The sequence below is a fragment of the Malaclemys terrapin genome, chromosome 3 (assembly GCF_027887155.1).
Source record: "Malaclemys terrapin pileata isolate rMalTer1 chromosome 3, rMalTer1.hap1, whole genome shotgun sequence".
Lineage (NCBI taxonomy): Eukaryota > Metazoa > Chordata > Testudines > Emydidae > Malaclemys > Malaclemys terrapin.
The window spans coordinates 41134011-41156714 of NC_071507.1; the positions used below are offsets into that span (position 1 = coordinate 41134011).

General features: G+C 41.8%; 1 protein-coding gene across 5 annotated transcripts in view; it reads left to right on the plus strand.

The window, feature by feature from the left end:
• The window catches only part of TRERF1 (transcriptional regulating factor 1), a 139554-nt gene that overhangs the window by 111521 nt on the left and 5329 nt on the right, over positions 1–22704 (plus strand). For all 5 annotated transcript variants that reach the window (XM_054021834.1, XM_054021836.1, XM_054021832.1 and 2 more), the window contains 9 exons: positions 1874–2240; positions 4203–4269; positions 6064–6203; positions 6520–6623; positions 11959–12034; positions 18363–18451; positions 20245–20358; positions 21171–21371; positions 21831–22039. In XM_054021834.1, the coding sequence (XP_053877809.1) occupies positions 1874–2240; positions 4203–4269; positions 6064–6203; positions 6520–6623; positions 11959–12034; positions 18363–18451; positions 20245–20358; positions 21171–21371; positions 21831–22039 (1367 nt within the window). The remainder of the gene's footprint in view (positions 1–1873; positions 2241–4202; positions 4270–6063; positions 6204–6519; positions 6624–11958; positions 12035–18362; positions 18452–20244; positions 20359–21170; positions 21372–21830; positions 22040–22704) is intronic.

A 22704-nucleotide genomic window follows, 5' to 3' on the forward strand; every position in this document is an offset into this window, starting at 1 on the left:
TGTTTCAGTTTTTTTATTTAAAACTGGTAAACAGAGTTTTAAAAAAAATTATGCAAAGCATAAAATGGAAAGTTTAAGAAACTATAGTTAGCATTTGTATTACAGTAGTGTCTAAAGTCCCCAATGGAAATTGAGGCGGCATTGTACAAAACATAGTGAGACAGAGAATCTCTGCCCCAAAGAGCTTAAGGTCTGAATAAACACACACAAGATGGGAGGGAGGACAGAGGCTCCTAGAGGTAAACTGTCTCACTCTAGGTCAGTGGCTGAGTTGGGAATAGCTCCCACATTCCAGGGTCCCAGCCAGTGCCCTAGCTTTTGTACCACACTGCCTCTTTGCAAAAAGGAAGGAGCAAACACTTAATTTGAGGTTCTGATCAGACTTCTGCTATATTTCTTGATTTCCCCCCGCCCCATCTTTTCTTTCTCCTTTTTGACCACTGGATGTTCACCATCATGACTGACTCTGTAGTACATGGCTATGTTTCATACTCCCTTGTGATTTTTCATTGCTTTCAATGTTTTTACACAGTCCTCCTTAAAGATACATTTTCCTGCAAAAGAAAAATATGTTCAGAACTTAAATTTTTGGGGAGGAAAAATCACCAGATGTTGGAAGGGATATAGCCATGATCTAACAGAGAGGGCAGGACCTCTGCAATAGAGAACATTTCCACAAGCTGGAATGTGTTAACAGCAGGAATAAAAGGTGACAGTGTTAATCTTCTTTTAACATACTTTTTATTGGGTGAGTATGCTTGTCAAGAACCACCCATGGTGTTTAGTTATATTATCTAAACATGTTGAGTAATAATTTATTTTTATATAGTAGTAATATTAACCAGATGATATAGAAATTTTCGTATATCTTTATCTAGCCAAGAAATTCTCTCCCTTCCCCCCCATGTTTATCATAAATGAGATCTTAAAACCTAAGCACCTGAAAGTAGTATTTTTAAAACTAAGAATGTGTACCATCATTGTGTGCGTTCTTAAAAAGCAACCTAACCATTTGCCCTGAAAATCAGATTTCAGACTTGCATAACCCCAATTGCTGTCACGTTTTATAGTCCAGGGTGGTACAGTGTTAAATGTCTTTAATCTCCAAATTATTGGAATGTATAATGCTGTTATGTCCCCAGTTCTCATCTGCTACCATTTTCCCTGCCAAGAAAGGAGAAAATTAATACAAGATTCCTTGCAGCTGGATTCCACCCAGCAAATGGAAATGTAGTGATAAGAGACAAAGAAACTGACTTTATTACATTTTTTTTCCCCTCTCCTGCCAGTGACAATGCTGCATTTATTCCATTGAGCTCAAATGTGTCCATCCTACTAAAGCCAAGTAGATGTATTGGAAAACATTTAACTTTCTAATAAACTCAGACATTGGGAGGTAGATGGAGCAACTCCCAGATGACCAATATAAATTCTGTGTAGTTGGAAATAAGTGTGAATGTGTGGGGTGCTGGTAAAAAATGCTGCATTGACATTTTGGAGCCAGGTCCTCTCTTTAGCCACTAAACACTGGCAGTGGCAAAGGCCACTCTTTTACTGGCCTAGCCAGCTTTTTTACAGTCCTTCTCTGACCTGGAGTGATGATTTCTGAAGCTGGAAAGGTAATGAATTCTTTCTGTCTTAAGATTACCAACTAGTACCAGTTGTAGTGTTGGTATTTTGTCACACAGGCACCTGTTGGCTTAAAAAAAAAAAAAAAACCTGGACTGAAACTGTCAGACTTATTCCATGTAGGGCCCTGAACAGCCATCAGTTGATAACAGCTTTCTGGTCACCATTGGCTGTGGGAAATTATAGGTAATGTAACCCAAACTAATCATAGCTGTATATTTGAATGTTATAAATTTTTATTTAGGAACTTGGCAGAAAACAGCATCAAAGTGCTACAAAATTGGAAGAAGACTTCAAATCCCTGCAGGACAAGAAAAAATATCGACATAGACCTGAACCACTCTTCATACCTCCTCCTTCCTTCAACTTCAGTGCATCCTACTCAGGAGCTACTCTGTATCAAAGCCAACTTCGCTCTCCCCGCATTCTAGGAGACCATCTCCTGGACAGGACACATGCGTTTCCTCCCTATACCCCACCACCTATGCTTAGCCCAGTACGCCAAGGATCTGGGCTCTTCAGCAGCGTTATCACATCTCATAATGCATCTCACGCCCAGCTGCCGCTTACTCCTTTGACACCCACTCCACGGGTGCTCCTATGTCGATCTAGTAAGGATTTTATTTAATGTAACACTTTCTCTGAGCCCAAATCCACATCTTACATAAAACACTGTTATGTTATGTTGTATTCCCTGTGTGCTTTCTGTTTTGAAATAATCATCTTCGGAGAAGGACAAGACATATACACAAACTACTGTTACTTTTCCTGTTCAACAAAGTCTGTTTTTCCAGATGCGTACATCTCTTCTAGATATTATAGTGTTGGGTTTAAACTAGGAAATGGACAGGTTAATTTCAAATGGAAAGATCAGAACATATTTATTTCAAAGGACACAGTGTTTATAACTAAAGTGGAGCCTGCTCAAATGGGCCAAGTGGGACACACCTGTTTTGGGATTTGACAGTTTGGTTTTAAGCATTTATTCAGTTCAGGAGAAGAAATTTTTTATTATAGCATAAGCATAGAAAAGATCTTTAAGGTGTGTATGGGGGATAATCTATATTAGCTATACTGGAAGAGTCTGTCCAAGGTAGAAATAACATCTTAAAGTGTGATTAAGTAACTTAGAAATGGTCCCCAGTATGTTAGAGAACTTAATTTACTTTCTATTATAAATTAACTGTGCAAGCAAAGCAATTCCTCAAAATTGCCAGACACACATTTCTGTTTGTGTAGTGTTGCAAAACCTATAAACTAGGTATTTAGCAGCATGGTTCAGGTGATGAATTAAGATTTTACTTACTGGATCATTAAATTTATCCTGTAACCCAAAAGAAAAATAGGTGTATTTAAATTATCTTCTGTCTTGGATCCTTGAAGATCACCCATGTTTTACAATTTTACATCCACATTTTCTTCCCAGCCACCAGCCTTCTGGTCAAAAAACACTAGATGATGCACCCTTCATAGTTCATCAGTAGTCCTCAGTTATCCTGACATGTTGCTGTTCTATTCTATCCCCTCTCCTTGCTTCCCCTTCTATATTCCCATCTTCTGCGATCAGTCCCCTTAATAGATTAAAAAAATTGACTGCTAGCTTTCTCAAGTTAGCAAAATGGATAAATCAAGTTGCCTCTTTGATATGTTCTCTAGTAGGCACTGAATTCCAATTTATAAAACTGTATTATTGGCAGTCCTAGTCCTCTATCCTGCAACGTCTCCTCTTCCTTCCTGCTCTTTCTAGAAGATGATCAGAACTTGGTTTTGGCCTTCTCCTAATTCTAGGAAGTAGTCCAGGGCCAGCTGAACCTTCTGTCACCATTGTACCCCCCTTAATCTCTGGTCCTTGGTTTCTTCAGAAATACAGTAACAAGGTGACAGCTGATCTGGATTTTGGGGGTTTGGCTGTGGTGTTTTTTCTTTTTTTTCTTTTTCTTTTTTTCCTTTTGTTTGTTTTGTTTTTGTAACTGTGTTGTATTTCACTGATTTGCAAAATCACCTATACAGTGCCATAAATACATTCTCAATGCTTTACTAACAGAATGTTAGTACATGTTTCCTGACCCATATTTTACAATTTAAACAAGTCACAGGACAATAGATCAGTTAAGGGAGTCTGTGGGGGTTATTGATGAGAAAAGGAAGTAGGAGAGATTTATGGAAGAATTAATTTTAAAGAGGTATTTGGAGGAGGAGGAGGAGTGTGTGCACTTAGCATATGGTAACGGGAGACCATACTAGGCATGGGTGGCAGCATGATAGGAGGTACAAAGCTAACATGTACAACCAAGTGTGTAGATTATAAAGAAAATCATTCAGCATGACCATCAGTGTGGAAATTGGTGCTATTGAAAATTGCAGCTGTGCCCAGCTGCACTGTACCTAGTTTCTTAAGCCCCCTGGTACATTCAGGCCAATGCACCAACTATAGCCTGATGTTTCATTGATTTCTATGGAACATTTAATAGAAGGATAGCAACACAACGGGGGGCAGTGGAGGACCCAACATGATGTCCTAGTTAAGAAAATAGCTTTCTAAACAGAAAATCAAATCCCTGTTTCTGTTTCAGATAGTATTGATGGAAGCAGCATTCCAGTGACTCCAGGGCCTGGAGAACAGACTGTTGATATAGAACCGTAAGAAACATTTATCAATGTGTATCACTTTACAGCCTACTTCAGCCAGCTCACCCTCTCTCATCTAGAGAATGTGGTCTTGTATATTTTGAACAAGGCAGGTAATATCATACTTCTTGGCTGGAGGCACTCAAGGCTATACCAGTGTAAACATTGGCTGGGTCACTGACAGCAGAAAGTCTGCCAGAGATGAGATTGTGGCCTTGCAAACCAGCCATGGCTTCAGGGGAGAGCTATAAAGAGCCAGTGAAGTCACAAAACTAGCTGGTGCTGGCTTGAAAAGTGTGACCACTGCATTCGGGCAGCGTGTTGATTCAGTACTTGCCCTGGCAGCCCTCCTATGGAGTTCTGGGAGATGTTAAACTTCCCTCCCTTGTAAGATACCAAGAGAGGACAGAGACAGTGTTATCACCGCCAGCCCTCTACTGAGGTGTGTCATCCCCTATGGGGCAGGGAGGTATAACTGACTGCATCTGGCCTGTTCACGATACTGTAATGATATCCATAATCTCTCTCTCTTCTGGGACTTAAAACCTGCTTCCCAGTCCAATTAAACTGTGTTGGAATTGTCCACAGCTTTTTGAACACTAGGTCTTTATAATACGCTATTTGCCTCAGTGAGAGCAGAGTTTACTGAATATTATGTTGTAAGACAGTCTGACACCATTTCACGTCAGACCATTGTGACATGTGACGCGAGGACCTCTTGATGCCCACGTGCAGAGGGCACAGGGCTTTCACAGGTTTACAGGGATCCCCTGGCTTTACCAAAATGGATCATGTGTCATGCTGGTGGTCATAATCATTGCAAAATGTATGTGCAGATAATGTGTAAGGAGTTATATATGCATGCTGAAAATTATGTCTTTAAGGCCTTGGCGTTAAAGGCTGGTCACTCAGAGGTAGCATGCATTGAGACAGACTTCTCCAAGTGGGAGACACTTATCTCCCTGGCTGACCATTGTATTATCTTGCACTGGAAATCTACTTGCATATTGAATCAAGTGCTAATGAATAGATTGTGAGTGCTGCAGGAAAAAACAAAAACAGCAGGGATTATCCTGTTTACAAGACAATGAATTTTTGGGAGTGTAACGGGTATGGAGGTGCACCTGGGATCCTTCAGGCTGTGAAGACAAACTGCCAGTGGGTTTGATCTAATGAAAGGACGGTCTCAGACATCCTGGTTTAAAACACTGGGGAAAGGACTTGGGATGAGCTATACTGTAGGAGACGGGAATATTTTGTGAGTTAAGTTTAGGCTCTAGCAAGCATGTTATAAGTTTGTTTTATATGTAACCATTTGTTTCTGATATTCTTTCTTAGTATCATTTGAATCTCTGTTCTTTGGTAATAAACATATTCTTGTTTTCACTATAAATATATCTAAGTGCTGTGTGTTAAGTGGATGGCTATCTTGAGTTATAACTAGTAATTTTTGTGTACTATTCCTTTAGGAGTAGTGAATTTGTGAATTTTGTGAGTGTTCAGTGGAACAAGGGCTGGGCACTCCAGAGGGATGCTTGGAGGTTGGTGTGTACCTATTGCTTGCCTGCAGAGGAGAGTGGAGCCCATCGGGGAGTACTTGTTCTGTTTGTGGCCTGGGTTGTCAGGGAGCTGACTCCTGGCAGGTACAGACAAGGCTCACTCATGCTAAAGGTGCCTCACAATCCTGGGTATTCCTGGGGAGCGTCTAAACTGTGTAATTATTTTTTGTTTGGCATTAAATAAAAGGTAATATTACTCTTTTCTCTGTAAATCTTACAGCTGAGATCTGTCTTTATTTCTTTATAGACAGATCAATATTGGATCAAGATTCCAGGCTGATATTCCTGAACTTCAAGACCGATCATCAATGGGGAGAGATATGCACAAGGCAACTTTGGTTTGGAAACCATGTCCAGAACTGGAAAACAGAGTCTTCCAACGAAGAGGTACTGTATTTTGCCATTTGAATTGTTTACTGAAAACACTATATTCAGTATAGAAATCTCCACTTATTTCTCACTCTCATACTTTTTTTTTACTTTGAAAAGGTTATACAGATGTTGCAATATCTGAACACTTTTAATTTGATGCATTTGAGAATTGTTACAGAAAAGTGCAATGCAAACATCAAGAACTGTGTGCGCATTTCAGAATGAAAACTTTACACTCTATTGTGTTTGAGTTGGCTTTGTAGAATCCTTGGTTTTAGGGATTTGGCTGACATGTTGCAATATTTAACAGGATCCCTTTTGTTTCTGACAGTGGAAGACCTTTTAAATATGTGCTGTTCAAGCGTGTTACCTGGTGGAGGAACTAACTCAGAATATGCATTGCACTCCCTCTTTGAGTCCAAAGGGGATATTATGGTAAGACAAGAAGCTGAAGAGAAAGGTTCACTTCTCCTTTACCTTGGCAGCATGGGAAAATGAAGGTTATTTACTTGTATTTACTCTGCATATTGCCACTTATAGATTTTGCACTGCCTGGTGCACCTTAAAGGTAGAACCTTATCCAAGCAGTATCTGTTAGAGCTCGCATGTGCCCCCTCTCCTCCCTCAGTGTCTCTGAACATTATGAGGTTGAGCTATATAAGGGAGCACTGCACCCTCTACTGCCTCAGTTCCTGCCACTGCCAACCCAGAGAAACCGCTGTAGGACTTTGAGAAAGAGGGGAAGGGGGAGGGGGGGAAATGTGAATATGCAGAATAGTCTTGAAGAATTCTGGTTAAGCGTAACCTTCCTTTCTTCTGCGAGTGGCTTTGCATATCCCTGTTTGTGGGTAAGTTCTGTAAGCAGTGCTGAAAACTCAGGAGGAGTGAAACAGAGTCCTAATTAAAGGACTGAAGTGCTGATGTACCAAATTTAGCATCCACACTTGAAGCAAAATCCAAAGCATAATGTTTAGTAAAGGTATGCATGGGTGCAGACTTTCTAATGTGCTGGGGGGTGGTCAACCCCCAGCTCTATCCCAGGCCCCGTCCCTACTCTACCCCTTCCTCCAGGGCCCCACCCCACCTTTTCCCACCCTTGCTCCATTCCTGCCCTGCCTCTTCCCATCCCTGTTTCACTCCCTCCCCCCAGTGCGCCACACCCTCACTCCTCCCCCCTCTCCCAAAGCCTCCTGCACGCTGCGAAACAGCTGATCGCAGGAGGCACGGGGAGGGCGAGGGAGGCACTGATCAGTGGGGCCTGCCGGCGGGTGGCAAACAGTGGGGGGGAGGATGGGAGCTGATGGGGGGGGGGTGGGGGGCTGCCAGTGGGTGCTCAGAACCCACCATTTTCCCCCTGCTCCAACCCTAGAGCACCCACAGAGTCGGCACCTATGAAAGTATGGATTCACTTCCAAGTAGTAGCCATACAGATTTCTCCAATAGGAACATGTTTAAGGCAAGCAAAAGATGCTGCCCTATCCCTAGTAGAATGAGATCTTCAACAGTAGGCACAGGGACTGCTGCTAACTTGTAACATTTAATGATACGTTGTTTAACCCCTCTGGAAATAGTTTTAGGAGATACTCTGAGCCATATGGGTTTTAGTATAAGAAACAAATAACCTAGATGACTTGCTAAAACTTAGTTCTGTTTAAATCATATGCTAAAATCCCTTCTAGCATCTAAAGTATATAACACAGATTCCCTTTTATTAGCATGTGACTTTGAGAAAAATTCTGGTAAATGAATACAGATATGAAACTCAGATACAGTTTTTAGTGGAAACCTGAGATCAGGTCTAAGAACCACTTTGTTCTTATAAAAAATAGTAAATGGCAGATCAGCCATAAAGGATAAAATTTGCTCAACCCTCTGGCTGATGCTATACCAATAATAAACACAGTTTTAATAGATAAGTAAAATAAAAAATACTCTGCCAAAGGTTTAAAAGGCAGCTTCACGAGCATAGATAGAACCAAATTAAAATCCCATTGTGGAACTGGTTCCCTCAAAAGGGTATATATATTAGATAACTCCTTCATAAGCCTTTAAATTGTATTGCACACACATATTGGTCCTTGCCCTGTCACTTTAGCAACCAATTGTCCAAATATGAGTTAACAAAGATGCATAGTTTTCAGAGGTGGATCGCTACTACAAAAAGGTACTTTGAAGACTCCTGGCATTGGGAAAAGGCTAAATGGAAGAAACTTGTACTGAAAATGTCTTTGTGTCACTACAAAATGAAGATGGAAAGGATGATTTGTCCAGAGAAATATGCATCCTTTAAATCAAGAGTTGCGAACCAATCCATAATTGAAAGGAAGGGAATTGTGGAGGCCTGGGTTAGCACTCAAAACTGGAACTTCCAAGTGGACCTGTTCAATTTTCTTAAATCTAAAATTGGGGAATCTCCATCCCCCCCCCCCTCCCCCGTACCAAGAAGTATTTTAAATAAACCCTTGACCTATAGATATGTAGATACTTCTTTGACTGCACCTGACAGGATCATTTTTTAAACTTCTGACAGAAGAATAATCATGAGAGAAGGTGTCCTGAAAAGTGAAGGATTAGGGGAGAATAGGTAACTTTTAAAATTGTATTGTATAGTCCTTTTCTATAATTACTAGGACCCTCTTTTCCAAGGTAATAGACCTCCAAATGTCAGTGAAATGGGCTAGCTTGTCTCCATACAAAGGAAGGGAGGCATCCTTGCCAATTGCTCCACAACTCCTAATCCTCAGGTCAAAGCTCAGACCTTAAGTCTGGATTGGAGAGCAGTCAGCTGGACAGACGATGCCTTCGACATCTTGACGGGTTTAACAGGAGGATCCAACAAAACAGGAATAGGAGCCAGAACTGACAAAAACCCTAATCCCTGGGATCATTTAGGCATTTTATTCTTGCTAGTCAAAGCAACTGGAGCTGAAACAGGCCTCTTAGTCTTCAGCTCTGGTGATCTCCCAGAACCCAACAGTCAGCAGCAAGAGCTTCTTTAAGCAGGAGCGCTAGCAGTCTGTTTTGTGTCTCCTGTAAAGGTCTGGGAAATAGAAGGACCGGGGCCTTCTCCAAGGCACTTAAGGCACCTAACATGATTGTCTGGCACTGGGAAGACATCTGGGCATGAAGCACCACTCTTAAAACCTGGCTGCTGCTGTTTCTTCAGTTCCACCGTTACAAAGAACCGACCCTACAAACTCTGCTAGCTAACTACACTGTAGCTGCCTTAAACTACACTTAACACTAAAACAAACAACTATTGCAAACTATCCAAAGGTACTGAATAGGAGAGAACCCCGAATCCGATAGACACTTCCATCTGGCACAGTGGCTGGAAGGTACTGAGACAGTAGAGGCCGCAGCGCCGCCTTGTGTAAGCTCACTATCGGAACGTTTGGAGATGCTATAGGAAGCCGCAAGAAGGGGCGCCACAAGCTATAGCAGCCAGTGCTTGGAGAAGGTTCTACCATTAGGCTGCACTGGGCAGTGCAAAACCCATAAGCGGGCATGTGCAGAGCCAGTCGAAGCAGAATAACAAGTTGTTCTTCGAGTGCTTGCTCATGTCGATTCCATTCTAGGTGTGTGCGCGCCCATGTGTGCAGCCGTCGGAGGTTTTTGCTTTAGTGGTACCCGTAGGGCCGGCTGTAGCGCCCATGCCGTGGTATGTTAGGCACTGCTGGCCCTCGCCCTCTCAGCTCGTTCTTCAGAGCGCCTTTCTTGCTTGTCAAGAGCAAGGGGTTTTCTTCCATCGGACTTTGGTCCTTTGTTAATTGTAGTTAGTGTTAAGTAGTGTAGTTAGCTGTTAGCTAAGGTCCCTGCTGAGACCCTGCTCCAGGCAGGGCATGCCCCAAGCTCCCAGGTTTAAGCCCTGCTCTGTCTGCGGCAGGCCTATGCCTGTGAGTGTCCCCCACGACAGCTGCCGTAAGTGCTCGGGGGAATTACACATTAAGGAACGTTGCTGGAACTGTAAGAACTTTTATGGTACCCAGAAAGAGAGGGACATTCGCCTCAGAGCCCTTCTGATGGAGTCCACTCTCCGCCCGGCTTCCGAGCCCTCTGCGCAGGCCACACCAAGTACTTTGGCCTCCATGCGCAGTGCGCCACTGGCGCCCAGCTCCTCTCGGCACTGTTCGTACATTGATACAACGCGGCCATTCCGTAAGTCAACACAGTTGTTTGTTGCTGTCACGGACAGGATGAAGGGCTGCCCGGTGTCAGCCCAGAGAATTTCGTCTTGGATCATGGCGTGCATCCGCCAATGCTACGAGCTGGCAAAAGTGGCCCCGCCAGTGATTGTGACAGCTCATTGCACTAGAGCGCAGGCGTCTTTGGCAGCCTTTCTGGCACAGGTGCTGATTCAAGGGTTCTGTCGGGCTGCCACTTGGTCGTCTGTCCATATGTTCGCGTTGCACTATGTGCTGACTCAGCAGGCGTGAGATGATGTCGGCTTTGGCAGAGCTGTAGTACAAGCTGCACGACGGTGAACTCCGAGCCCACCTCCATTGATACTGCTTGTGAGTCACCTAGAATGGAATCAAAATGAGCAAGCACTCGAAGAAGAAAAAACCTGCCTTTCGTAACTTGTTCTTTGAGATGTGTTGCTCATGTCCATTCCATTACCCGCCCTCCTGCTCCTCTGTCGGAGTTGTTGGCAAGAAGGAACTGAGAGGGCGTGAGCTGGCAGCGCCTAATATACCGTAATGGGCGCGGCACGCCAGAGGGTGCTACAGCCAGCCCTAAGGGTACCACTAAGGCAAAAATCTCTGATGGCCGCACACATGGGCGCGCGCACACCTAGAATGGAATCGACATGAGCAGCACATCTCGAAGTACAACAGTTACGAAAGGTAGGTAACCAGGTTTTTTTATTAAATGGCTTTAGATTTCGCCACACAAAAGAACTTTTCTGATAGATTGGCAGTGATGCCATGAACCTGCCTTGTAATCATGCTGGGGGCTGACCACTTCCTTTCATTGTTAATAAATTAAATCTCAAGGCCGAGCCTTTCTAGAAGTTTATTGTACTGCTTGGGTGACTAATAGCACTTAGTCCTTGGCTTTGTGTAGGCATTCTCCTGTGCTGACATTACCCAAGGTTTCTCTTCATTTCAATGGAAAGACCCACAGGACTCAGTCTTCTTCCATCTCCTGTGAAACCTTGTCAAATCTTTGTTTAATTGTCCAGAATTGTAGTGTGTTATTGCTTGCTGTTCTCGTGTGGATAATTCACTTAGAGTTGAACATTTGGAGGATGATGGTGTTATAGTAGCATCCAAAGGGCTGTACAGACAAATAGAAAAATAAAGTCCCTCTCCAAATAACTTACCATCTAATTTAAGGCAAGATGCAACCAGTGAAGGTAACAACCAGGAGGAGGAAATAGGGAAGGGAAGATGAGGGGAATTGTAGAAGAATCACTTGGTTACATAGGTTAGTTGTGTGCACAACTGAGTTGTTCTGAGTAAAGGATATTTATTTTTGTTTCTATAAAAAATAAATAATATCCTCTTAACACTGGCCGCACATCAGCCTGGCCATCTTTAGTTGATTAGTTGGGGCTGATTTCTTGTAGGGGAGGAAGCATAAGTAGGTCTTGGAGAGTAATTTGATGATGATTTTTAGTATAAGGAAGTAAAAAATAAACCCAGTTGATTCTGAATCCTGTCCCATACTATAATACTTGTTAAGCTTGTTCTGTGCACATTTATACAAAGTAAATAACTGAGGGTTTTTTTTTTTTTAATTCTGTTCTTCTGTGTTTGTTTTGTAGGTTGCCCTGGAAATGCTGCTGTTGAGGAAGCCAGTAAGATTGAAGTGTCATCCTTTGGCAAATTACCATTATGCTGGTAGGTGTTTCTTAACAATCTGTATGTATGTATTTACATTTATAAAAAAGCACAGGGCAAGCACACATAATTTTGAGTAAAATTAAAGCTACAGGCCACCTGATTCTTTTATTCTTTCTCTTTGTTTAGAGTAATGGAGGTTTTTCCTCTCTTTGGCATAATTTCTGGTCAGGTTTTTGTAACCAGACAGTACTTGGCTACATTAATACTACTTTGGTTGGTTTCATGTCAAGGAAAAAAAGATGGTGAAATAAACTATATTAATTTGGTATATTAATCTGTAAACTATGCTGGTGTATAAAATAAAGATTCTAAATAAAGAGTTGATGTTACAAAAAACATCTGGTAGCACCTCGAATTATCATCTCCTATAACTAAAAGGGAAAATTCTTAATAATGGAGAGATGAATCTTTAGATTGCAAGAATACTCTTCCTTGTTTTTTGCGGGTTTTTGGTACATCATTGTTCTTAATAGATATTTGTAACAATTTAGGCTAATTTCTGCCATTAATTAAGATCCAAAACTGATTGAAATTCTTGGCGTTCTTGTTAAAGATCTAGCTTGCTGTGTAACTTGGGGCTGGTCCCTTAGCCTCTTTATACCAAAGTGTTATTGTTGTACAATCTTACCTTCCTCATATGGAGGTTGTGATGCTTAAATATTTGTAAGGACATTTATGGTCATTTCATGAAAAGTGCAAAGTTCAGCTTGGAGTATAACACTTGCAAGAGTTTTCACAGTTACTGAATGCAGATTCATTGTTTGCATAGATCTAGCCTAAAACAAACAGATTTAGCTCTTCTACTTAACAATCATAATGGGAGTCTCCTCTTGTTCATAGTTTGAAAATACTTTGTGATACATATACCCTGGCCAGCTATTTAGATGTATGTGCTGTTACTAAAGATTACACGATAAAAACGATAGGTGAGGGCAGGTCCCTTCTCACCCCACAACCTCATATCCTGTGTCTAAGCCAACCCAGGTTCTATAGTAAGATTTCTTGTCTGAGCCTAGCCATTGTCTCCAGCTTGCACTCAAAAGGAAACAATCCAGGAATCTCCTGATGCTTGGATAATCAAAATGTACGAGGCCAAATTCTGGCTTCGGGTCAGAGCCCATTGTGCTACCTAGGTAGTGCAGATGAGCTCAATTTTGTCTGTGGCAACCCAGGGTAGAGCTCTCCACTGGTATAATGTTTTCAGCCTGGCACATATGCCAGCTGCCATCCCAAAATAGGGGCATGAAGAGTTGCACTGTATTATGGTGATCCTCCACTGGTGTTACTTGGAGCAATCCCTAGGTTGCTCTAAAACACCAGGAAAGACTCATACTGTCCCAGTTTATCAGGCAGCTCCATGATTGCCATGCCTCTGCTCTTGGCCAAATGGAGCTTAGATGCAGGGGGAAGTCTGGTCCACAGTTTCTCTCCTTTTAAGGATAAATTAACAGCTTGAAATTCATTATGAAAATATGTGTCCAGTCTTAACAAGATTAGGAACTAAAAAGACACTGTGCCTTTATGTGGGTGCTGTTTGGATGGAAGGGGGGTGGCAGGTGCTTTTCCTGAGCAGTTCCTTTGAGTGGAAGATTCTCTTTCCCACCAAGAGAAAACCAATTGTCATTCCCACAGAAGACTGAAGAGAGAAAATTGTCAATTATTTTTTTCTTGCAGAAGAGATACTTCTATTGCAAGAAAAGTCCCTACTCTGTTACTTGGTTACTGTCAGTGATGTCTGCAGCCCTGGTCTCTAGTCACCTAATATTGTTTGGATCTGTAATTAGCCGATAAGAGTGAAATAAAGATCAGAATCTTGAAGAGAGATTTTGGCAAGTGGTTAAAGGCTGGGAAATGCTAGATTTTAAGAATTCATCTTCGTTCAAACAAATGTCTACCATTTTATGCAAGCGGTTCGCAATGACAAAGGCAACACAAGAGGAGGCTCTTGTTTTCTTCACATTCCGCACAAGATAGAATTCCAGTTAAATGCTAATAACTGCCAACTAGTAGTACAGCTGTGGGCATCAGAGTACTCTGTTGTTTGCCAGGTGGAGTGAAGGGACCAGAATTTCTCAAGCAGACAAAGAAACCTGAACATTAGAGTCAGTACACTACATGATGAATTATAATCTCTCCAATCCACGTTTAAACCCCATTAAAATACAAAAAGCCAAAGTACAAAACTGCTCTCTGAAGTTCTTCAATGCACTATTCAGTTGTATCTCATATTGACAATCCCTTTCTGGCTATTTACAGGGTTTAAATGGTAGTTTATTTGGTGATTATTGGTCAGTCAGCTGCTCTAGGCATATGGGATTTGTTATTGCAGGAAAATAATCTAACTGCAAAAATTAGTTGAATTCAAACTTTATATGTTTAGTGGCATTTGGATTAATAATTTGTATGTTTTGGTCCGTGTTCTCCTCCCCCCCCCCCCCCCCATATAAATTTGATTTATCACAGCTCCTTGGTGCATATGTATACATTAAAGCAGAGCTAGATCAAAACAGAACACAATTCTGACTCATGAAAATGCAAACAATTCCCCAAATATGAAAGATTCATAATCCCCCTTAAAATACATTTCAGGCAAAAGAATGAGTGAGTAAGTGGGCTTTGAACTGTACTTCGAAAGTCAGACGTCGTCAGGCTAATAAGGGAAGGAAATATCAGGGGGTAGCCGTGTTAGTCTGTATTTACAAAAACAACAAGGAGTCTGGTAGCACCTTAAAGACTAACGGATTTATTTGGGCATAAGCTTTTGTGGGTAAAAACGTCACTTCTTCAGATGCATAGAGTGAAAGTTACAGATGCAGGCATTATATACTGACACATGGAGAGCAGGGAGTTACTTCGCAAGTGGAGAACCAGTGTTGACAGGGCCAATTCAATCAGGTGGATGTAGTCCACTCCCAATAATAGATGAGGAGGTGTCAATTCCAGGAGAGGAAAAGCTGCTTCTGTAATGAGCCAGCCACTCCCAGTCTCTATTCAAGACCAGATTAATGGTGTTAAATTTGCAAATGAATTTTAGTTCTGCTGTTTTTCTTTGAAGTCTGTTTCTGAAGTTTTTTTGTTCAATGATAGTGACTTTTAAATCTGTAATAGAATGACCAGGGAGATTGAAGTGTTCACTTACTGGCTTATGTATGTTACCATCCTGATGTCCGATTTGTGTCCATTTATTCTTTTGCGGAGGGACTATACGGTTTGGCCAACGTACATGGCAGAGGAGCATTGCTGGCACATGATGTCATATATAACATTAGTGGATGTGCAGGTGAATGAGCCCTTGATGGTATGGCTGATGTGGTTGGGTCCTCTGACGGTGTCGCCAGAGTAGATATGGGGACATAGTAGGCAATGAGGTTTGCTACAGGGATTGGTTCCTGGGTTGGTGTTTCTGTGGTGTGGTGTGTGGTTGCTGGTGAGTATTTGCTTCAGGTTGGGGGGTTGTCTGTAAGCGAGGACTGGCCTGCTTCCCAAGGTCTGTGAGAGTGAGGGATCATTTTCCAGGATAGGTTGTAGATCGTGGATAATGCGCTGGAGAGGTTTTAGCTGGGGGCTGTATGTGATGGCCAGTGGTGTTCTGTTATTGTACTTGTTGGGCCTGTCCTGTAGTAGGTGATTTCTGGGTACCTGTCTTGCTCTGTCAATCTGTTTCCTTACTTCCCCAGGTGGGTATTGTAGTTTTACGAATGCTTGATAAAGATCTTGTAGGTGTTTGTCTCTGTCTGAGGGGTTGGAGCAAATTCGGTTCTATCTTAGGGCTTGGCTGTAGACAATGGATCGTGTGATGTGTCTTGGATGGAAGCTGGAGGCATGTAGGTAAGTATAGCGGTCAGTAGGTTTCTGGTATAGGGTGGTGTTTATGCGACCATCACTTATTCGCACTGTAGTGTCCAGGTAGTGGATCTCTTGTGTGGTCTGGTCCAGGCTGAGGTTGATGGTGGGGTGGAAATTGTTGAAGGAAATATGAAATTTTAGGGCTCCTCACCCATCCACCAAGAATGGTGGACATTCTAAACTGAGGACTATTAGCCATAACACTCCAGTTTGTTTATTTTAGAGACAATTGTGACATTCAGAAAGAGGTGGTCTCTAAAATAGTCCAGATCCAAAACAAAAGCTCTGTTATAGTCCTTTGAGCTACACCAGGATTTTGTTTGTTTGGACATTGGAACTTCTCAACTCTGCAGTGCTCTCACTTTAGGAATACATAAGAGAGACAGACCACATTAAACAGCAATGTGCTCCTATCAGAGTCTGTAGACATCTAATACATAGGGCACTTTTTGTATGTAGGCCATATACCATGTTGTGTTCCTCATGCTATACATATAATGGGCCTGAACTGGCCCACTGAAATGATTGATTCAGAACCAGTGCTTCCTTCTCCCTCCCCCTTCCCCCCATTTTGCAGAAGAGCTTTACTGTCAGTCAGTCAGTGCAGTAACCATCTCCGTATGGCAAATACAATGGAATATAGGATGAATTGCTGAAATATAAAGACCTGCTTTAAAAACTGATCTGTATTCCAAGGTCTCAGTTCTATCTTACTGCATTGCAGATCCTCTATACGCACTCTGTTTCCCACAGCCAGCAAGTACAAAGTCAGTTTCCCAGCAACCAGAGTTAAAAACAGCTTTTCTCCTGTTACTTTTCCTCCAGAGGTTTTATCCTAGTTAATTAGGCTGCTTTAATTAATCCTAATATTCATATTAGGGCCCCTGCTGATAACACCACAACTTCCAGGAAACAATACAAAGCCTGAATCCCCCTAGGTGTACAGTAAATTACCTTTAGTTCATTGTAATAATTCATAAGAAAAGAAGAGACAAATGAAGGAGTTTGCTGAAGCTCATGCTTCAGCATCTTTTTAAAAAAGCATTAAAGATGTTTAAGTAATAACTCACAGCAGTTTTCATACCAAGATCTCAAAAGAGCAATAAAAAATAACTAAACTTCACTACATTCCACTGAGATAAGTATTGTTCCCATTTTAACAGATTAATAAAGTTAGGCACAGAAGGGTGGAGTAGTAAATTTGCACAAGACCATGTCAGGTAAACAAGCAGAGAGACTAGAGTGATGAGCTGCTCAAGGGGAGAATTAGGCGTATATGAAGGTTATGCAAATAGGGGAAAATACTAAGTAGTAGAGATCCAGAATTGGAGAAATGGCTGCATACAAAGCAATGAGTCAGAAGATAATCCTGAGGGGATAACCGAACAATGAATGAAACTCATCCTGTGAGGTCAGTCCCATTGTACAAGGGCCATACAAAAAGATTTCATATAAACGTATATAGAAATTGCTAATATTGCTTTCTCCCTGATACGAGAAATTCCTTCAGAGAACAAAAGGATAAATATCACTGAAGAGACGCGAAATGCTGTCTCAGTTGTCACAACTGAAGATATTGGGAAGATAGGTGTTCTAGGCCTACTCTTTTCAGTTAATAAAATTGAGGCACTGTTTCTTCGATTAAGAATGTCAAAAGAGAGGTGCCAGGAGCAAATTGATAAGTATAGGATGAAACTGAAAAGCAATAAAAACTGAAAGTTGATAAAAGGATATACATTTTTATACAAGGCATAATTAGTCCATGGAGCGCAGTGCCACAGGATGGCAGAAAGAACTTAGTAGAACTCAGAAAAGGGTGATATATAATGAGAACATCCACAGTTGTATTACACAGGATTTTTAAAAGTGCTAAAAACCCTGAAGTTTTGGAACATAAACCAACTACTAACAGAGTTAGGAAGCAACATCGGACATGGGCAGATTATCCTACAACTGTCCACTATAAGATTTCTTGCACCTTCCTCTGAAACATTTAGTGCTGTCCGCTTGCAGAGAGAATACTGGTCTGATCCAGGAGAGCAGCTTCTGTGTTCCTCCTTTTTGACTAATACCCACTAAGGATTTCAGCGAGAGCACCAACTCGCCTTAAGTGGTCCATACTAGATTTCAGCACTGATATTCAGAGATGAACATTTATTTTTTCCTCGGCAGTCAATCTAGCAAAGTAAATACATAATAATAATACTTGGTGCCTTCCATCCCAGCATCTCAAAGCACGTTGCCATTTCTGCCACACTCCTATGAAGTAGTTAAGTACCATCCCCATTTTGGAGATGGAAGGGACTGAATCACAGAAACCATTTGTCCAGGATCTCTAAATGAATGTTTCATGGCAGGGATTACAAGCAAGCAGTCCCGACTCCCAGTCCCCTGCCCTAACAGACTGACTATCATACGAACAAAGATGGAGGCTGGCAATTAGAGGACAAGTTGTTTATAATTATTTCATTTGTTTTAGGATCTGACATGTGGACACCTCTAGAAAGAAGGCTGTTTAACAAAGCATTATCCACTTACAACAAAGATTTTATTTTTGTACAGAAAATGGTAAGGAGGCTTCTCTTTTGGTGTTTGCCATTTATAATCTTTTGCTCTTTATTTGCCACATTCAGTTTGAATCTGACCTCCTGGTCTTCACCCCTTAGTGATGGACTGACTCATTGCAATCACAGAACCAATGGAAGTTAGAGATTGCACGATGAATGAAGAATTCAGCTCTCTGTGTGTGTGTGTGCGCACATGCACCAATAGGACATTAGAAATTTAGTTACATTTTCAAGTAACAATAAACTCTAGTGTTCATGCTCAGTCTGTTTTTAAAACCCAAATCTGTCAACATGACTCTCAGAAGCCTGAACAGAACAGCACAAGACAAAAATAAATGGCGGAAACTGGTTGACACCCTGTGCACCTGAGAGTGTGGGAGGAGAAAGAAAGAAAACTCAGGCATAACTAAAAGGATTTTCATTGGGCCACCAAAAAATACCTTTCCAGCCTAGTCAAATTTTAGTCCATTGGGGCCTAGACTGGGTCTGAGGGGGCTGATACTTCAAGGTGTTGAGAGCTCTTGGCACCTTAGATTGGACCTGTGCTTCTGTGTCAGCCGATTATCCAAGTTTCATGTAACACTGAGTTAGTGTCTCTCAGTATAGTAGCTTTTTAGGATCAGATCATGAAATTATGGCACCAGGTCACTGTGGTGATGAAACACCACACTTAGTATCCAAGAGATAATAAAGGCGGTATGTTCTGGGGCATGTTTTTGGTATTCTACCCCCAAAGAAGGAAAGATGGGAAGCTGACATCTCTCTGGGGGCAGAGCTGAGGTATCTCAATTGTCATTATCCATGCTCAAAATGTTTGGGTTTGTGTAAGTTAAACTTTAATTCTAAGTTTCGTGGTTTCTAATGGTTGTTTTGCTTAGAGGGAGTGGGGTGTTACACCACCACAATATTCTTCTGAGAATTTTTACCCGTCAGTTACTGCTGTGTACCATCAGTCAACACTGATAGAGCCCCGCCCGGATAGAAAAATGTGTATCCACATCCAGTCCCCAAAACTTGTCTACCCCCTCCCCCTTTTCTTCCACAGACCCGTCCCCCCGGCCAGGCCAGGCCAGCATAGAGCCCAGCTGGGTGGCCCTAGGGAGCCACTGCAGACCTTCCACCTGCCCACAGGGGGCGGGCTGAGAGCAGCCCCCAGTCGTGTCCCCACCCCCCAGGCTCCAACCCAGCTCCGGTGGGGGTGGGTTCATGTGCCCTGGAGCCTCAGCCCAGCCACAGTAAGAGCTGGGCAGGCAGCTGTGAGCAACCATGGTGCGGACCCTCCACCCACCCTGGGTGGGGAGCCTCGGGGGCAGGGCCATGGGCCGGGGGGCTGCTCAGGCTCCCTGTCCAGGGCAAGTGGAGGGTCTACTGCGGCTGGAGCCAGGTCAGGGAGAGCCATGCAGGCAGCTGTGAGCCTAGGTCCCTCCACCTGCTCTGGTGAGTCTGTGCTACAGCTCCACAACCCTGTGCAGATACAAAATTTGTATCCGCATCCGAGCTGCTATCCGCAAAAATGGTCCACTGATATAAAGCGGATACCCACGGATTTGCAGGGCTCTAAACACCGTAGTGGAGTTTTTGTCTGAGAGTATCTTATAGGAGTGTTCACAAAGCAACCACATTAAAACTCAGATTTGTAGTTTATCTTGGACTGCAGAAATGAAAAAAGACTGGGCTGTCAGAAATTGTTGTCTGTTGTTTTTATTATTTTTGTTTTTCATAGACAGGTAAAAACAAAATAGTCGTTTTAACATTTTGTTATTGGAATATTTGTATTATTGCTTGACACTATAGGTTAAGTCTAAGACAGTTGCACAGTGTGTGGAATACTACTATACTTGGAAGAAAATCATGCGTCTGGGACGGAAACACAGAACACGTCTAGCAGAAATAAGAGATGAATGCCTGGTGAGCCTTAAAAAATAAACATAAAACTGTAACACCTGTAAAAAAAAAAAAAAAAAAAAAAAAAAAAAAAAAAATTGTGTGTGCATGTGTGGAAGAGGGCAGGGCATGTAATGCAGTTTCATTCATCTTTCTAATGGTGGAAACTGAAATGTATTCATGATACAAGCACTTCTACCACTGTATATCAAATTCTGGTCTAGAAACATGCATGTCCTATGTATGCTTTTGCTGCTGGTAGCACTGTAACAGAAAAATATGTGCACACTTTCCTAGAGGCATGCATATGTGTATGTGGATATGTATAGAATTGCTACTGTAATTTTCAGTGTATGAAAAGTTGGATAGTTACTCCTATAGACTATTGGCTTGTGTCTTTGGAGAGGTAATTTACCTACACTGGCAAGAAAGTCTTATTTTGCATGTGAGTTCAGTGCCACTGTTGTTTGAGCATTCTTAAGTAGACACTTCTTTTAGCAGGTAATTTTGCTAGAGTGTGTGTGTGCATGTTATATATTGCCACCCAGATCAATATGAAGCATTGCATGCTGGGATATTTAGACACAACAGCTTTATAATAAAGAAGAGGGAAGTTTTGTGTCGTATTGTAGAACTCCATGCAGCTATGGATAGATGATCATTTTGTTATGAATAAGACATGGAAAGTCCTCCATTGTGGGACAAATAAAAATGTTACAGCAAGAACCCTGAAGGAAGAGACTGATGCTGTGTTTCAGAACTGTCACTAGTTTTATGCCTTTCCTTTATTCTTGTAAGAAATTTTTAGTCTTCCTTAAATTTAATTTTAATTTCAGACAAGTGGGGAAGAGGAAGATTTAGAGGATGAGGAGGAGATGGAAGAAGAAAGAAAATCTGTAAAGGAAGAAGAAAGTGAAATGCAGAAATCTCCTGAACCACCACCTATAGGTCTTGGTGCACCTGTAGACCTGCCACCCCTTCAGAGTCTTACGTTTTCTGCAGCCTCTTTTATCTGTGAAATGCCAAACTGTGGTGCTGTAAGTGTATTTGATATCTTTAAAGCATATGGGGGGCAGTATTGTGATGGACTCAAGAGACTAAGGTTCTGCTTTTGGCCTTGCCACTGGTCTGCTGGGCAAGTCATTTCACCTCTCTGTGTCTTAGATTTCCCATCTATAAAAGAGGGATAAAATACTTAGTCCCTTTTAAAGTACTTTGAGATGTATGGATTAAAAGCTCCATATAAGATCTAGGTATTTTTGCATATTAGAAGGATAATATAATAAAGTAACTGGGAATGCAACTCATTATGGTACATTTCTGTTTCTATAATGAGTAAATCTTTAACTTCAACTAGGTATAATTGAGAACAGAATTGGCTAAATGTGTTGTTTGTATCATTAACCAGTGCAGTTGTTTTAATTTACATTATATTGATATATAATGTATTTCTCTTTCTGAGCTGCTGGTCTAATGGAGTTTGGTTTTTTCCTTAGGTGTTCAGCTCCAGACAAGCACTAAATGGCCACGCTCGCATTCATGGTGGTACAAACCAGGTGACAAAACCACGATGCACTGGTCCAGGTACAAAGCAAAAGTCTGGCACGCAGAGTGGATACTGCTCAGTCAAGAGTTCCCCTGCCCACAGCACAACAAGTGGCGAGACAGACCCAACAACAATTTTTCCTTGTAAAGAGTGTGGCAAGTAAGAGAATATATCTGTCTATAATAGTACAGAAAGTTTGTCTGCTCATGTTCCAAAGAAATAGAACTTCAACAAGTTTCTAGTAATTATTTATTTTCCCATGGTTGCTTCAAAGGAGTATTAGTTTCCTTTGACATATTGTGACATTTTCCTTTCCCCATCCACCAAAAAAACCCAACAAAAAACAGCCATTGGAATGCGCCCACAAGCCACCTACCCTAATCTGTTTTGAGAAACTGCTTTGGATATCATTTGAGAGCTTTGGACAGTTTGCCTACTGCATTCAGTCTTTCAATTTCCTGGTAGTCCCTATGCAAGAGTTATGCTTCCTGGTTCCAGCAGAGGGAGGCAGATAACCCTAGCATTTTTGTTGATATCAAAGTCTCCTCATTCGGGTTCTTTTCCAGGAGGCGTAAAACACTCAGTTGGCTCAACTGATATAGTTTCTGTTCAGCTGATGTGGTGTTCTGGACATCTGAAGTGTTGGAAATATAATACATAAAATCAATACAGCCACATCAAGTGACTTGGCTACGTCTGTACCTGCCCACAAAGGTTGAAGTCTTAAAAGCCACTTTCATGAAAGTGTCACATAAAGCAGACATTTTGGGTGCAGATACTAATCAAATCTTGAAAAGTTTTCAAAATTGCAAAGTCTGATACTA